Source organism: Vulpes vulpes, chromosome 15 (assembly GCF_048418805.1).
Source record: "Vulpes vulpes isolate BD-2025 chromosome 15, VulVul3, whole genome shotgun sequence".
NCBI lineage: Eukaryota > Metazoa > Chordata > Mammalia > Carnivora > Canidae > Vulpes > Vulpes vulpes.
The window spans coordinates 76,595,445-76,613,870 of record NC_132794.1 but is presented as its reverse complement, the minus strand read 5'-3'; the positions used below and the strand labels follow the sequence as shown (position 1 = coordinate 76,613,870).

Here is an 18,426-nt window from a genome sequence, read left to right as displayed (position 1 = left end):
GAAAGTTAAAAAAAAAAGAAAACTTTCCAATAAAAGGAACCAAGAATACTTGAACAGATGGCTGATGCTAGAAGTTGAGTAGAGAAAACATAAGATGATTATGGAGGATCTTACAGTGCCAGAAGAGCAAGAAAGTGCTCAAAAAACAAAATAATGAAATATGTCGAAGGGACACAGGGGTCAAATGAAAGAGCTTCCAATATCCAAAGTTGGAACAATTTGAGTAATAAGATAAATAACATAATATTGGTTTATAACACAATGTATAAAATAAGTCCACATTGACAGTAAAAAAGGCATTTAATAAATAAGTAGGGGAGAAAAGACAAATGTCCTTTAGAGAAGAATTGCAAATAAATTACATAGGAATTCTACTCTCAAGGAAGTAATTCCCCACCTTACCAGCATTGGCTATTGCTTCTAAGGAGAACAGCATAGAGAAAATTTTAAAGAAACTATACAATGGAGAAACCTGACAAACAAACACAATCTTAGGGGATAAAGATTACTAAAATTGGTGATAAGTCTAATAGCATGAATCTTTGACATGTTACAAATGGGAATTCATAGTCACCTCTGTGCTCTTCCTCCAAAAAAGCTATAACATCAATCTAACCAGGAGAAGAACACCAGACAAGTCCTACCTGAGGGACATTCTACAATACACTTGACCACTACTCAAAACCGTCAAGGTCATTAAAACCATGGAAAGTTTGAGAAAATGTGATAAATCAGAGATGCCTGCAGAGAAATGGCAATTAAATATCTGAACAAATACAAATAATAACTAAATACTTCCCGAACGTGATTATATACAGAACTAAATAATCATGGAGAGAACCAACTACAAATCATAATCAAACAGGTTACAGACACACAGAAAATTCTGAGAGCAGGAAGAAAAAACCAATTCACCTTATACAGAGGAAAACCAATATGATTAATGGCTAACTTTTACATCAGAAAAAAACAGAAGTAAAAAGATTCTAAGTACTGAAAACAAAAAAGAATAAAACCAAGAACTCTTTAACCAACAAAACCTCATTCAAAATGAAGGAAAATGTTAAATATACTTCAATAACAAAAATTTTAAAACCAAAAACAAAATGAAGGCAAGGTATTCCCAGATATGCAAATAGCATGATAATTCAATGACAGCAAAATTCCCGTACAAGAAATAGTGAAAAAAGCCCATCTAGCTAAAAAGCAATTATACCAAAAAGTAACCTGAATCCACAAAAAAAAATGAAGTACACTAGAAATGGTAAATATGTTAATAAGTATAAAGGAACATAAAAACATATTTTCTCTTTTATTCCAATTTCTTTGAAAAATGTGGCACTACATAAGGAGATAATTATAACATTGCATTGTTGAGTTTATTACATATATAGATTAATAGATGTGACAATAGTAACATGAAGAAAAGGCTATAAAGCTATAATGGAACAAAGTTGCTCTATAATTAAGTTAGTTTTAATCAAAAGTAGATTGTCCTAAGTCAAGATGAATATTGTAATAAAGAGAGCAACCACTAAGCAAAACAACTAAAATAATAGTTTTAAAAATCAAGAGAAAGGGGTGCCTGGGTGGCTTAGTTGGTTAAACATCCAACTCTTGATTTTGGCTTAGGTCATGACCTCAGGCTCCTGGGATCAAGCCCCAGATCAGGCTCCCTACTCAGTGGACAATCTGCTTCTCTCCCTCTCTCTCCCTCCTTCTGCTTGTTCTCTCTCTCTCCTCAAATAAATAAACAAATCTTTTTTAAAAGGCAGCATTAAGAGAGAACAAAAACCCTTGAGATGTCTAGAAAACAAGTATCAAAATAGAAGACATAAATGCAATCATCTCAATAATTATACTCCATAAGAATGGACTAAACACTTTAAAGGGCAGAAATTAGATTGAAAAGGAAACCTCCACTATATTTTATCTACAAAGGACACAGTTTAGATAAAAAGATGCAAAAGGGTGAAAGTAGAAGGGCAGAAAATGTCATATCATGTAAACCATAATCATGGTTATATTTAAAACAGAAAAAAAGTTGACTTTAAGGCAAGAAACATTTTTTTAAATGTCAAAGCAGAACATTAACATTTCATAATGATGAAAGAAAGGGTCAATAACCCAGGAAGATATTATATGCCCCTAACAGTGCAGCACCAAAAAGGAAAAAATTGTCAAAACTGAAAATATAAATAAACAATTCAACAATATTTGGAAATTTCAATAACCATCTATCAAAAATTAATAGAAGAAAACAGAAAATCAGCAAGTATACAGAAGTCTAGATAAAACCATCAATTAACTGACATTTAAAGAACACTCCATCCAAGAACAGACTACAAATACTTTACAAGAGCATGTTGGACCTTTATCTAGGATAGTCTATACCCAAGGCCATAAAATGAGTTCCAATGAACTTAAAGGAAATAAAATTACACAAAGTATATTCTTTGACTACAAGAGATTCAATTAGAAATAACAGAAAAAAAAAAGAAATAACAGAAAACTGGGGATATTCCCAAGTTATTTGGACTCTGAGCAACATGATTCTAAATAACTCATGGACCAAAAAAAGTCATAAAAAATATTAGAAAATATCTTTGAGTGAAATGAAAACACAATATATAAAAATTGATGGGATGAAGTTAAAGTTCTAAAAAAAATTATAACCTTAAATATTTATTTATTTTTAAAGATTTTATTTATTTATTCATGACAGACATAGAGAGGCAGAGAGACAGGCAGAGGGAGAAGCAGGCTCCACGCAGGGAGCCCAACGCAGGACTCGATCCCGGGACTCCAGGATCATGCCCTGGCCAAAGGCAGGTGCCAAACCACTGAGCCACCCAGGGATCCCCCCCTTAAATATTTATATTAGAAATGCAGAAATATCTGAAATATATCAACTGAAGTTTCAACCTCATAAAAGTAAGAAAGGCAGAGTTAATGAAATCCAAAGAAAAGAAATGATAAATATCTAAGTGGAAATTAATGAAATAGAAAACAGAAATAGAAAAACTCAATGAAACAAAGTTAGTTCTTTGGAAAAATCAACAATATGTATAAACCTTTAGCTAGACTAATAAAAAAAGTAGTAAGATGAGACACAAATCACCAAAATTAGGAATGAAAGACAGATAACAGTATAGCTCATACTGAAATTAAATCCTTATAAGAAACAATGAACAACTTTGTAAAAATAAATAATTTAGATGGAAAGGTCACATTCCTAGTAAGATACCAATTATGAAAGCTGACTGAATAAGAAACAGAAAAATCCCAATAGACCAATAACATGTTAAATGGAAGATGGTTATTAAGGAGAGTACTTGTGATGAGCACTGGGTATTACATTTAAGTGATGAATCACTAAATTCTACTCCTGAAATCAATATTACACTATGTATTAACTAATTAGAATTTAAATAAAAACTTGAAACATGAAAAAGGAGTTAGTAATTTAAAAATCTTCCCAAAAAGAAACAAAAAAAATCAAAGCCCAGATGGCTTTACTTGTAAACTCAAACATTTAGCAAAAAAAATAATACTGATCCTACACAAATAGTTCCTATAAACAGTGTAGGAAAAACCAATTCCTATCATATTCTAGTACTGCCATGATATGAAAGCCAGACAAAGATATCACAAGAACATTAAAGACCAATATATCTCATGTACATATCCTTTACAAGAATTTAGCAACATATAAAAATGATTATACACCATGACCAAGTAGGAATTAACCCAGGCATTAACGGTTGGTTTAATGTTGAAAAGGAATTAATATAACCTACCAAAAACAAAACAAAGCAAAAGCTTGCACGAATCTCCCAATGTATATACAAGATAAAAGCATTTATTTAACAAAGCTCAGTCCATTCAGGCTAAAAAGCACTTGACAAACTAGAAACAGAAGAGAACTTCTTCAATCTGATCATAGAGATTTATGAAAAACCTACAATTAACGTAATAGTGAAAGACTAAATATTTTGCTACTAAAAGCAAGAACAAAATAAGTACATACAATGGTGCAGCCTCTATTAAAAGTATACCATAGCATGTAGCCAATGCAATAAGACAAGGGAAAAAAAACTAAAGACATCCATACTAGAAAGCAGGAAGCAAATTTATACTCGTAATTAACACTCGTAATTTGTAGATAATGTGAATCTTTTACATAAAACATCCTGTAGAGCAACAGCAATGACAAAAAGAAAACTCTAACAAAACTAGTAAGAAAGTTGAACAAGGTCATAAAAAACAAGGTTGTAAGGTGAAATATATAAAAATTGATTGTATTTCTATATACTACCAACAAATATTACCAAAAATTAAGAAAATAATTCTAATCACAGTGACTTCAAAAAGAGTACTTAGGAATAAATTTAAGAAAAAAAAGTGCAAGACCTATAAACTAAAACAATAACTAGAAACTAAAACACTGTTGAGATAAATTAAAGGTGATATTGAGGTATCATATTCATGGATCATAATACAATTTAATCTACTGTAAAGATGGCAACCCTCCCCACAATGAGCTATAGATGCAAAGCAATTTCTACCAAAATCCCTGTAAGGGGTGCCTGGATGGCTCAGTTAGTTGAGTGTCTGTTTTGGCTCAGGTCATGATCTCTGGGTCCTGGGATGGAGCTCCATGTTGGGCTACCTACTCAGTGGGGAGTCTGCTTCTCCTACTTACTCTGCTTGCCACTCACGCTGCTTATACTCTCTCTCTCTGTCTCTAATAAACAACCTGTTAAAAAAATTGTTACAAGCTAACTTGTAGAAACTGGAAAACCTATTCTAAAAATTATATGAAAATACAATTTTGAAAAACAACAAAGTTAGAGAACTTAAATACCATGATTACAAAACTTGTTATGAAGCTATAGTAATTAACAGTCTGGTACAATCATAAGAAAAAAAAATATATATATATATAATGAATAGAACACCATAGAGTCTAGAAATAAACCCTTATATCAATAATGACTAATTGATCCTGAACAGGTAGCAAGGCAATTAAATGGTGAAAGGATAGTCTTTCAACAAATGATAATGTGATAAATGGGTATCTATATGCAAATAAATATAGATCTTTGTTTTATACCATACATAAGTTACCTTAAAAGGAAAAAATATATGAATAAACAGACAAAAAGCAGAATCAAAGCAAAATGGGTGAAGAGGACAGGGAGATGCAGGTTTCCAATTATGGAATGAATAAATCACTGGAATAAAAGGCACAGTATAAGAAATATAGTCAATATGTTAATAGTGATATAACAGGACATATGGTAGCTACACTTGCGGTAAACATAGCATAATATATAAGCTGGTGAAGTCACTAAGTTGTACACTTGAAACTAATGTAACATTGTGTGTCAACTATACTAACAATAAAAGTTGGTAAACTAAGGTCACCAAAAAACAAAAACAAAAACTAAAAACCCAAAAAGGAATTTTAGACCTAAATATAAGTGCCAAAATGAAACACTTCTTGAAAAAAGTGTAGGAAAAAACACTTTGTGATTTTTTTTAAAGATTTTATTTATTTATTCATGAGAGACACAGAGAGAGAGCTTTATGATTTTGAGTTAAGCAAGACTTCTTAAATATGAAACCAAAAGCATTATGCACAAAACAAGTTTTATATATTGGATTTTACCAAAATTCAAAACTTTTGCACCTCAAATGACACTATTAAAAAAAGGAAAAAATAAGCCACAGATTATAATAAGTCATATACCTGAAATGCTTGACATCAGAATATGTAAGGAATTCTTACAACTCAATAGTAATAAAATGACTTGAAAAATGGGCAGAACATGTGAATAGACATTTCATCAAAGAAGATATGAGAATGGCTAATAACTACATGAAAAGACAATCAACATTTGTCATCAGAGAAATGCAAATTAAAATCACAACGAAATAGCATCTACATTAACAAAAAAAGCATACATGTTTATTTTTTAAAGATTTTATTTATTTCTCCAGGAGAGACACAGAGAGAGAGGCAGAGACATAGGCAGAGGGAAAAGTAGGCTCCCTCTGGGGAGCCTGATGCAGGACTCAATCAATCCCAGGACCCTGGGATCATGACCTGAGCCAAAGGCAGACACTCAACCGCTGAGCCACCCAGGGGCCCCAAAAGCATACATTTTTAAAGGAACTGTTCCACCAAGTGTAATCAAAGGTCTGAAGAAACTGAAACTCATTCACCACTGGTGAGTATGTAAAATGGTGTAACCACTTTGGAAAAACATTTTGTAGTTTCTTAAGAAATCAAACATACTTCTACCTTATAAATCAGCCATCCATTTTCTAGCTACTTATCCAAGAAAAGTGAAAGCATGTATCCACAAAAAGCACATGCAGAAATGTTCATAACAGATTATTTATAACAGCCAAAAACTGGAATAAACCCAAATGTCTACCAATAGAAAAATGGATAATGATTTGTGAGATATATATACACCAATCAGCAATAAAAAGCAAGGTTTTTGCATAAATAAAAATATGAAGGAATCTCAAAATAGTAATGTTGAGTAAAAGAAAGTAAAAGACAAAAGATAAAGTAGATCAGTTGCTGCCTGGGGAAAAGAGTAGAGGGAAGGAAAGATGGGCTACCAAGCAGCATGAGAAAATCTTGGGAGATGACAGATATGTTCATTGCTATGATTGCGCTGATGGCTTCACAATGAGTACATATGTGAAAACTCATGAAACAGTACACTTTAATAAGTCTTTGTATGTCAGTTATATCACAATAAAGTTGTAAAAACAATTTTTATAAACTGCCCATTCCAATTTAAGACAATAGTATCTGGAATATTCAAAATGCTAGTGAAAATATAAATTGGTACAATTATATTGCTCGACAATTTGGCAGTGTCTACTAACACAACATTTGTAATATCCTAACAACCAGCAATTCCATTCCTAGGCAAGAACCCAACAACTAGGCTAGAGTGCAAGAAGTGTGGACAGCAATTATAGCTGAGAATGAAGGAGGGCTGGTAATTAGGAAGATACATGGAGGGGTCCTGAGTGCTAGTAATGCTCTATATTTGACCAAGTTAGAGGTTATAAGAGCATGGTGATAATTCACCAAGCTGTAGATCTATTCATTTGTGTATTATTCTATTTATGTTTATAGTACATAAAAATGTTTATTGATTTAAAAAATATATGGTTATCTCACCCTCCCAATTAAAACTTTATTTATATAAACAAATTCCAATAATACATCAAAACTAAGTTGGGTTTATCCCAGGAATGTAAGCTTGATTAAATAGTATAAAATTAATTATCATATTAGCAGATGAGATTAAAATTTCTATGTAAGTAGAAAAAATATTTGATAAATTCAACTCCATGATTTCTTTAAAAAGGTACAACCTTGGCTTCAGGGGTAGAATTTAATGATTACATACAACACCCAATGCTCATTACAAGTGCCCTCCTTTATACCCATCACCTATCCAGCCCATGCCCTTCCACCTCCGTCCATCAACCCTCAGTTTGTTCTCTGTAGTGAAGAGTCTCTTATGGTTTGCTTCTCTGTTTTTTTCTTTTCCCTTCTCCTATGTTCATTTGTTTTGTTTCTTAAATTGCACATATGAGTAAAACCATATGGTATTTGTCTATCTCTGACTTACTTATTTCGCTTAGCATAATACACTTGAGCTCCATCAAATGTTGCAAATGGCCAAGAATTCATTCTTTTTGATGGCTGAGGAAAATTCCATTGTATATATATGTAACACATATTTCTACTCCTGAAATACTATTAACCTATATGTTAACCTTTCTAGAATTTAAATACAAACTTAAGTAAATTAAATTAAAGTAAAAGTAAAAATGTATAATCTAAGAATAAGACAGCTTCTCTGCTGTAACACAGGACATCTATAAAAGACATAAAAGCTAATCAGGCTGAAATAAAAATGCTATAACTGAGACATAACTGCAAAACATATTGGATATAATCACAATGAGGATTGAAGAAGCAGAGGAGAGAATAGGTGATACAGAAGATAAAAAAATTATGGAAAATAATAAAGCTGAAAAGAGAAGGGAAAGAAAACTATTAGATCATAAAGGTAGACTTAGGGAACTCAGCAATTCCATAAAGTGAAATAATACTTGTATCATAGAGAAGAGCAGGAAAGGGGGCAGAAGGTCTATTAGAACAAATCATAGCTGAGAACTTCTCTAATCTGGGGAAAGAAACAAGTATTCAAGTCCAAGAGGCATGGAGAACTCCCTTCAAAATCAAAACAATAGGTCAACACCATGACACATCATAGTGAAACTTGCAAAATACAAAAATAGAGAATTCTGAAAGCAGCTCAAGAAGATTCTTAACATACAAGGGTAGACACTTAAGCTAGGAGCAGACCTGTCCACAGAAATCTGGCAGGACAGAAAGTAGTGGCATGAGCTATTCAGTAAGCTAAATGGGAAAAATATGCAGCTAAGAATACTTTACCCAGAAAGGCTATCATTCAGAATATAAAGAGAGATAAGGAGTTTTCAAGATAAACAAAAATTAAAAGTTTGTGAACATTAACTATGCAGGAAACATTAAAGGGGACCCTGTGAGTGCGAAACAAAAGACCAAAAGTATCTAAGAGTAGAAAGGAACAGAGATAATCTACAGGAACATGGAATTCAGAAGTAATACAATGGCACTAAATTCCTATAGTTCAATATTACTCTGAATGCAAATGGCCTAAATGTTCCAATCAAAAGACACGGTATCAGAATGGATTAAAAACCAAGACCCATTGATATGCTTCTTACAAGAGATTTATTTGAGACCCAAAGACACCTCCATATGAAAGTGAGGGGACATCAAAAGAAAGCTAGAGAAGACATTTTTATATCAGAGAACTAGACTTCAAACAAAGACTGTAATAAGAAATGAAGAAGGACACTATATCATAATAAAGGAATCTATCCAAGAAGATCTAAGAATTATAAATATTTATGCCCCTAACTGGGGAGCACCCAATTATATAAGCCAATTAACAAAAACTTAAACTCACTGTTAATAATATAGTAATAGTAGAGGACTTTAACAACCCACTCACACCGATAGACATATCATCTAAGCATTAGATCAATAAAGAAACAAGGGCTCTGAATGACTCACTGCATGAGATGGACTTAACAGATATATTCAAAGCATTTCATCCTAAAGAAGCAGAATACACATTCTTTTTGAAGCATATCAAACATTCTCCAGAATAGATCACTTACTGGTCAAAAATCAGGCCTCAAAAAAAAAAAAAAAAAAAAAAAAAAAAAAAATCAGGCCTCAACTGGTACAAAAAGACTGAGATCATACCATGCATATTTTGAGACCGCAATGCTATGAAACTTGAAGGCAAACACAAGAAAAAATTTGGAAGGATCACAAATACATGGAGGTTAAAGAACATACTACCAAAGAATAAGTGGATCAATCAGGAAATTAAAGAAGAATTTTAAAAATACATGGAAGCAAATGATATTGAAAACATGACAGTCCAAAACCTTTGGGATGCAACAAAGGTGGTCCTAAGAGAGAAGTATATAGCAATACAGGCCTTCCTCAAAAAGCAAATCTCAAATACGCAACCTAACTTTACACCTAACAGAGTTGGGAGAAGAACAGCAAATGAAGTGTTAATCCAGCAGAAGAGAAATAATAAAGATTAGAACAGAAATCAGTGAATTAGAAATTGAAAAAAAAAAAAAACAGTGAAACAGATCAATGAAACTAGAAGTTGCTTCTATGAAAGAATAAACAAAACTGATAAATCCCTAGCCAGACTTATCAAAAGAAGAGAAAGAACCCAAATAAAATTATGAATGAAAGTGAGGATATCACAACCAACACAACAGAAATATAGACAATTATAAGAGAATATTATGAATAAGCATATACTAACAAATTAGTCAATCTAGGAGAAATGGGTAAATTCCTACAAACATATAAACTAACAACACTGAAACCAGAAAAAAATAGAAAATCTGAACAGACCCATAACCAGCAAAGAAACTGAATGAATAATCAAAAATCGCCCAACAAACAAGAATCCAGGGCCAGATACCTTCCAAGGGGAATTCTACCCAACATTTAAGGAAGAATTAATAACTATTCTTCTGAAATTGTTTCCAAAAACAGAAATGGAAGGAAAACTTTCAAACTCATCCTATAAGGCCAGCATTACCTTGATCCCAAAACCAGACAAAGACCCCACCAAAAAGGAGAACTACAGACCAATATTCCTGATGAACTTGGATGTAAAAATTCTCGCTGAGCTACTACCCAATAGGATCCAATAGTACATTAAAAGAATTATTCACCACAACCAAGTGAAATGTATTCCTGGGTGGCAGAGATGGTTCAACATGCCCAAATCAATCAACATGATATACCACATTTATAAAAGAAAAAATAAGAACCATATGATCCACTCAATAGATGTAGAGAAAGCATTTGACAAAATACAGCATCCTTTTTTGAAAAACAAAACAAAACAAAAACACCTCAACAAAGGAGGGATAGAGGGAACATACCTCAATATCATAAAGGCCACATATGAAAGACATACAGCTAATACCATCCTCAATGAGGTAAAACTGTGTTCCTAAAGTCAGGAATACAACAGGGATGTCCACTCTCAACACTGTTGCTCACTATACTACTACTGGAAGTCCTACCTTTAGCAACCATACAACAAAAAGAAATAAAAGGCATCCAGATTGGCAAGGAAGAAGTCAAACTTTCATTCTTCACAGAGGACATGATAATCTATGTAGAAAAGCCAAAAGAATCACCAAAAAATTAGAACTGATACACAAATTCATCAGAGGATGTAAAATCAATGCAGAGAAGTCTATTACATTTCTATACACCAATAGTGAAGCAGTAGAAAGAGAAACAAAGGAATCAAACCCATTTACAATTGCACCAAACACTATAAGAATTCTAGGAATTACCCTAACCAAATAGTAAAACATCTGTACTCTGAAAACTATAAAACACCTATGAAAGAAATTGAGGAAGACATGAAGAAATGGAAAATCATTCCATGCTCACAAATTGGAACAAATATTATTTAAATGTCTCTATTACCCAAAACAATCTACACATTCAATGCAATTCCTATCAAAACAAAACCAGCATTTTTCAGAGCTGGAACAAATAATTCTGAAACCTGCAAGGAACCGGAAAAGTCCCTGAGGAGCCAAAGCAATCTTGAAAAAGCAAAGCAAAGCAGGACTCATCACAATTCTAGACTTCAAGTTATATTACAAAGCTGTACTGATTATGACAGTATGGTACTGGCACAAAAATAGGCACATAGATCAATGAACAGAATAGAAAACCCAGAATGGGATCCACAACTATATGGTCAACTAATCACTGAAAAATTAGGAAAGAATATCCAATAAGAAAAAGACACTCTCTTCAACAAATGCTGCTAGAAAACGGGACAGCAACATGCAAAAGAATGAAACTTGACCACTATCTTACACCATACATGAAAATAAATTCAAAATGGATCAAAGACCTAAATGTGAGACAGGAATCCATCAAAATTCTAGAGGAGAAGATGGTCAGGAATCTCTTTGATCTTGACACAGCAATTTCTTAATAAACACATCTCTAAAGGCCAGGGAAACAAAAGCAAAAATGAACTATTGGGCCTTCATCAAAATAAAAAAAAATCATGCACAGCAAAGAGACCGAAAACTAAAAGACAACCTTAAAAATGGAAGAAGTCATTTGTAAATGATATATCAGATAAAGGGCTAGAATTCAAAATCTAAAAATAACTTATCAAACTCAATGCCCAAAAACCAAAATCCACGCAAATAAATGGGCAGAAGACATAAACAGGCATTTCTCCAAAAAAGACATACAAATGGCTAACAGAACAAGAAAATATGCTCAACATCAGGGAAGTATAAATCAAAACCACACTGAGATACCACCTTACCCAGGTGTGAATGGCTAAAATTAACAAGTCAGGAAACAACAGATGTTGGCAAAGATGCTGAAAAAGGGTAACCGTTTTACACTATTGGTGGGAATGCAAACTGGTGCAGCCACTCATAGTGAGGAACACTATGGCAGTTCCTCAAAAAGTTAAAAATAGAACTACCCTATGACCCAGGAATTGCACTGCTACTTATCCAAAGGATTAAAAAATAAATAAAAGGTGATTCAAAGGGGCACCTGCACCCCAATGTTTACAGTAGCAATGCTCCACAATAGCCAAAGTATAGAAAGAGCCCAGATGTCCATCAATGGATAGATTAAAAAGATGAGGAATATATACACAATGGATTATTATTCAACCATCAAAAAGAATGAAATCTTACCATCTGCAATGACATGAATGGAACTAGAGGGTATTATGCTAAGTGAAATGAGCAGAGAATGACAAATACCACCTGATTTCACTCATATGTGTAATTTAAGATACAAAACACATGAACACAGGGGAAGGGAAAGAAAAATAAAATAAGATAAAAACAGAGAGGCAGTCAATCCATAAGAAACTCCAAACTAGGCAACAAACTGAGGGAAGATGGGAGGGGGTCATTGGGTGATGGGTCCTAAGGAGGGTGCTTGATACAATGGGCACTGGATGTTCTATGCAACTGATGAATCACTAAATTCTACTTCTGAAACTAGTAATACAGTCTATGTTAACTACCTGCGGTTAAAATCTTTTTAGAAAGTCATAAAACTGTCTATATTATAAACAATATATTTATGTATTATAAATTATGTATCATAAACCTTATTTATAACCTTTTTGTAAACAGCTTTTGTACGCATGTTATTGTAGTAAAGTATACGTAACATAAAATTTACTATTGTAATCATTTTAAAATTTACAGTTCATATAAAGAGATTTTTGAAAATCTAAACAAGTAGAAAAACCATTTAAGTAGTTATGTTCATAAACTTAGAAGGCTTGATTTCAAAAAATCAATCTCACTATATTAATTTATACATCCAATACAATGCCAAATATTAGATAAGAATAAATGATATAGAAACTAAAAAACAATAGGACAGATCAATGACACCAGAACGTGGTTCTCTGAAAAAAAAAAAATAATGAAATAGGGGCTCCCAGGGACTCAGCTGGTTAAGTGACCAACTCTTGGTTTCAGCTCAGGTTGTAATCTCAGGGTCATGAGATCAAGCCCAGAGTTGGGCTCCACACTTAGCACAGAGTCTATTTGTGACTTCTTCCTCTCTTCCTCTGGCCTTCCCCCCCACTCTCTCTCAAATAAATAAATCTTAAAAAAATAAAATAAAGAATTAATAAAATTGATGAGCCCCTTTCTTTTTGACTTATCTAAAAGAAAAGGACCCAAATAAATAAAATTACAAATGAGAAGAGAAATACAGAAATACATGTAACAGATTATTATGGAAAATTATACGCCAATAAACTAACAACCTGGAAAAAATGTATAAATTCCTAGAAACATGAACCAGCAAAACTGAAACAGGAAGAAACAGAAAACTTGGAACATACCAACAATCAGTAAAGAAATTAAATCAGTAATAAAAAAAAAAATCTCCCAGACAACGAAAGTCTGGGGCCTTATGGCTTCATAGGAGAATTCTACCAAACAATTAAAGAAGAGTTAGTATCTACTCTTCTCAAAGTAATCTAAAAACAGAAATGGAAGGAAAACTTCAAAATTCATTCTATGAGCCCAGCATTACCCTGATACCAAAATCAAAGACTCCACTAAAAAAGAGAACTATAGGCCAACATCCTGATGAACATGGATTTAAAAAATTCTCGATAAAATACAAGGCAAAGAGAACCAAGAGATTCATTTTAATCATTAGAAGAATCATTCACCATGATCAAGTGGGATTTATGCCTGGGCTGCAAGGGTGGTTTACTATTTGCAAATCAACATGATATACCACATTAATAAAGAAAGGATAAGAACCATATGATCCTTTCAAAAGATGCTGAAAAAGTACTTAACAAAGTACAATGGTTAGTGATAAAAATCCTCAACAAAATAGGTTTAGAGGAAACATATTTCAACAAAGCAATAGCATATATGAAAACCCCAGGGCTAATATCATCCCCAATAGAGAAAAAACTAAGAGCTTCCCCTCCAAGGTCAGGAACAAGACAGGAATATCTACTCTCTCACCACTGTTGTCCAATGTTCTACTGGAAGTCCTGCCCTCAGCAATGAGACACAGAAAGAAATACAATGCATCCAAATCAGCAAGGAAGAAGTCAGACTTTTCACTATTTGCCAATGACATGGTACTCTACATGGAAAACCCAAACACTCCACCAAAAAATTGCTAGAACTACTATACAAATTCAGGAAAGGCACGGGATACCAAATCAACATACAGAAATTTGCTGCATTTCTATACACTAATAATGAAGCAGGAGAAAGAGAAATCAAGGAATCATCACATGTAAATGCACCAAAAACCAAAAGATACCTAGGAATAACCCTAATCAAAGACGTAAAAGATATGTACTCTGAAAACTATAATACTTTTATGAAAGAAATTAAAGCGGACACAAAGAAATGGGATAACATTCCATGCTCATGGATAAGAAAAACAAATACTGTTAAAATGTCTATATTACCCAAAGCAATTATATATTTAATGCAATGCCTATCAAAATATAACAGTATTTTTCACAAAGCAAGAACAAACAATCCTAAAATTTGTATGAAACCAGAAAGGACCTCAAACAGCCCAAAGAGTGTTGAAGAAAAAAAAAAAAGCTGCTGGCATCACAATTCTGGACTTCAAGCTGTATTATAAAGCTGTAGCCATCAAGACAGTGTGGTACTGGCACAAACACAGACACACAGATCAATGTGACAACAGAACAGAAATCCCAGAAATGAACCCATGAATTAATTAATCAATTAATCTTCAACAAAGGAGGAAAGAATATCCAATGGGAAAAAGTCTCTTCAACACATGGTGCTGAGAAAACTGGACAGCAACATGCAAAAAAAAAAAAAATGAAACTAGAATACTCATTTACACCATACATAAACACAAATTCAAAATGGATTAAAAACCCAAATGTAAGACCTGAAAAAATAAAAATCCAAGACAGCAACACTGGCAGTAACCTCTTGGACATCGCCCACAGCAACTTCTTACTAGATATGTCTCCTGAGGCAAGAGTGTTTTCTTTAAAGCAAAAATAAACTATTGGGACTTCAACAAAATAAAAAGCTTCTGCACAGTGAAGGAAACAGTCAACAAAACTAAAAGACAACCAACAGAATAGAAGCAAGTATTTGCAAATGACCTATCTAATAAAGGACTGGTAAAAAAAAAAAAAAAAGACTGGTATCTAAAATCTATAAAGAACTTAATTCAATGCTCCTAAACCAAATAATCCAGTTAAAAATGAGAAGACATGAATAAACATCTTCCCTAGGAAGACACTGAAATGGCCAAAAGATACAAGAAAAGATGCTCAGTATCACTCATCATCAGGGAAAATAGAAAACCACAATGAGATATCACCTCACACCTCTCAGAATGGCCAAAATTAACAACACAGGAAACAAAAGGTGTTGGTGAGGATGTGGAAAAGTGAAACACTCTTACACTGTTGGTGGAAATGCAAACTGGTACAGCCACTATGGAAGACAGTATGGAGATTCCTCCAAAAATTAAAAATAGAACTACCCTACAACTTAACAATTAAACTAACAGGTTTAGTTTGTTTCCGAAATGAAACCAAAATACTAATTTTAAGGGATACATGCACCCCATATTTATAGCACCATTATCAACAGCCAAATCATGGAAAAAGCCCAGAAGTTTATCAATCAGATGAATAAAGAAGAAATGGCATATGTATGTGTGTGTGTATGTGTACATACATACATACATACACACACACACGATGGAATATTATTTAGCCATAAAAAATACTGATATCTTGCCATTTGCAACAATGTGGATTGAGCTACACAGTATTATGTTAAGTGAAATAAATCAGAAAAAAGACAAATACCTTATGATTTCACTCATATGTGTAATTTAAGAAACAAAACGAACAAACATGGAGGGAAAAAAGAAAGAGAGGAAAATCAAGAACTAGACTCTTAAGTATAGACAACACATAGATAGTTATGGAAGTCGAGATGGGGGGAAATGGGTAAAATAGATGATGAGGATTAAGGATGGCAATTGTGCTGTGCACTTGGTGTTGTTTGTAAGTGTTGAATCAGTAAATTCCACACCTGAAACTAAAAAAAGACAAAAACAAAATCACAAAATTTTTACAATTTCCTTTTTTTAATATAGAATTGAGCAAGCAGATTCTAACAGGGAAATGCAAGGGGGCCAAAACAGTCCTAAAAATTAAAAAATAAAGTAAGGGATAAGAATAGATACCAAGAATTATTGTAAAGCTTTAAGAATTAAGGTAGAAGATAGAAAAAAATAACCACTGGACCAGGGGTTAGGGCCCACAAACAGAACAATGGATACATGGAAGCTTCATTTATACTAGTATGTTTTATCAACCAGCAGGAAAAAAACTGATGCCTCCATAAAAGGTGTTAGAATAGGGTATCTACATGGAGAAAAAAATGAAATTGGATTCCTACCTCAACCCATATAATGAAATAAATTCTAGGTAGATAAAGGCTTTACTATTAAAAAAAACATTTTTTTAAAGATTTATTTATTCATGATAGACACACAGAGAGAGTGAGAGAGAGGCAGAGACACAGGCAGAGGGAGAAGCAGGCTCCATGCAGGGAGCCCGACGTGGGACTCGATCCCGGGACTCCAGTATCGTGCCCTGGGCCAAAGGCAGGCGCTAAACCACTGAGTCACCCAGGGATCCCCAAACAACAACATTTTGAAGAATATTTTAATGACTCCAGAGAGGAAAGGATTTTATAAACAAGATAAAAAGCATAAATCACAAAATTTGCTCAGTTTTACTACACTGCAATTAAGAATTAGATTAATCATTCAGGGGAGTAGTTAAGTAGATAACGGGGATTAGGAGTGCACTTTGTGGTGAACAGCACCAGGTATTAGAGGGAAGTGCTAAATCACTAGATTGCACACTTGAAACTAATAATTCTCTGTATGTTAACTAACTGTGATTTTAAAAACTAAAACAAATAAATAGATTAATTAAATTAATTAAAAGACATCATAGGGCAGTCCGGGTGGCTCAGCGGTTTAGCGCTGCCTTCAGCCGGGGGCGTGATCCTGGAGACCCGGGATCCAGTCCCATGTCAGGCTCCCTGCAGGGAGCCTGCTTCTCCCTCTGCTTGTGTCTCTGCTGCGCACTCTCTCTCTCTCTCTGTCTCTCAATAAATAAATTAAATCTTAAAAAAAAAAAAAAAAAAAGACATCATAGAGTGAAAGGGCAAGCCATAACCTACAAAAATATTTGCAACATATGTATCTGACAAAGAACTGGTATCTAGTAAAGATAACTCCTAAACAACAAGGAAAAAAAGATCCCAATAGAGAAATGAACAAAAAACTTCAACAGGCACTTTAAACAAACAAACAAAAAACTTGAATAGTTAAGTATAAGCAAAATTGCTTATTAATCTTGGCCCACTAGAAAAATCAAAACCACAAAGACCTATCCTTTCACATCCACTGAATTTGGCACAATTAAGAGGTCAGAATATACATCAGCAAAGTGTACAGCAACCAGAATTGACTTTTTTTTTTTCAGAATTGACTTAAAATTGGTCAATTAAATGTTTTATCCTGGGTCTTTGAATCTTAAACAACTTATTTCAAAATGTAGGGATGGCAGTCCCATTTATTATAATCAGAGTGGCAATATGCTGATCAGACTGTTTCCATCAAAAGACCACCACTGTGCTCTTGTGACCTAGCCTCTGATGCCTGACCATTTCCAAGCCTGTTCCTTGAACTTCCTATGCTCCTAATATTTTCCAAAATATCTCTTTGCTTAAGCTAGCCAGTATCAAACTCTGTTTCTTGCAATCAAAAAATCTTGAAAGACCAAGTTCCCCATTCAATAGGAAGATTCAAAAGGTTTCTATTTTTACAATGTCAAAATGCCTAGAAATCGAAAATCAGAACATTTCTATCTGCCACTATTTCCTTAAAAATCTACATGACAGCAAATGGATTTAAGACGTGATTTGAATATCCACTCACTGCACCATGTTCGTCAGGATCAAAATCATGATAGTAAATGAAGTACCTAGCTCTTTCTCGAGCGGCATCCTCACGGGCTTTTTCCTTTTCTTGCCTCTGTTGTTCAATTCGGGCTTCTTGTTCTTTCCTTTTCATTAACAACTCTTCTACACGGGCCTGTCGTTCTGCCTCTAGAGCTCTCTTGCGTTCCTACAGTCAGAAAA

General features: G+C 33.5%; 1 protein-coding gene across 30 annotated transcripts in view; it reads right to left on the bottom strand.

Annotated features, from left to right (window-relative positions):
* SCAPER (S-phase cyclin A associated protein in the ER) overlaps nucleotides 1–18,426 on the bottom strand; it is a 420,028-nt gene that overhangs the window by 286,814 nt on the left and 114,788 nt on the right. For all 30 annotated transcript variants that reach the window (XM_072739204.1, XM_072739209.1, XM_072739212.1 and 27 more), the window contains one exon: nucleotides 18,270–18,412. In XM_072739204.1, the coding sequence (XP_072595305.1) occupies nucleotides 18,270–18,412 (143 nt within the window). The remainder of the gene's footprint in view (nucleotides 1–18,269; nucleotides 18,413–18,426) is intronic.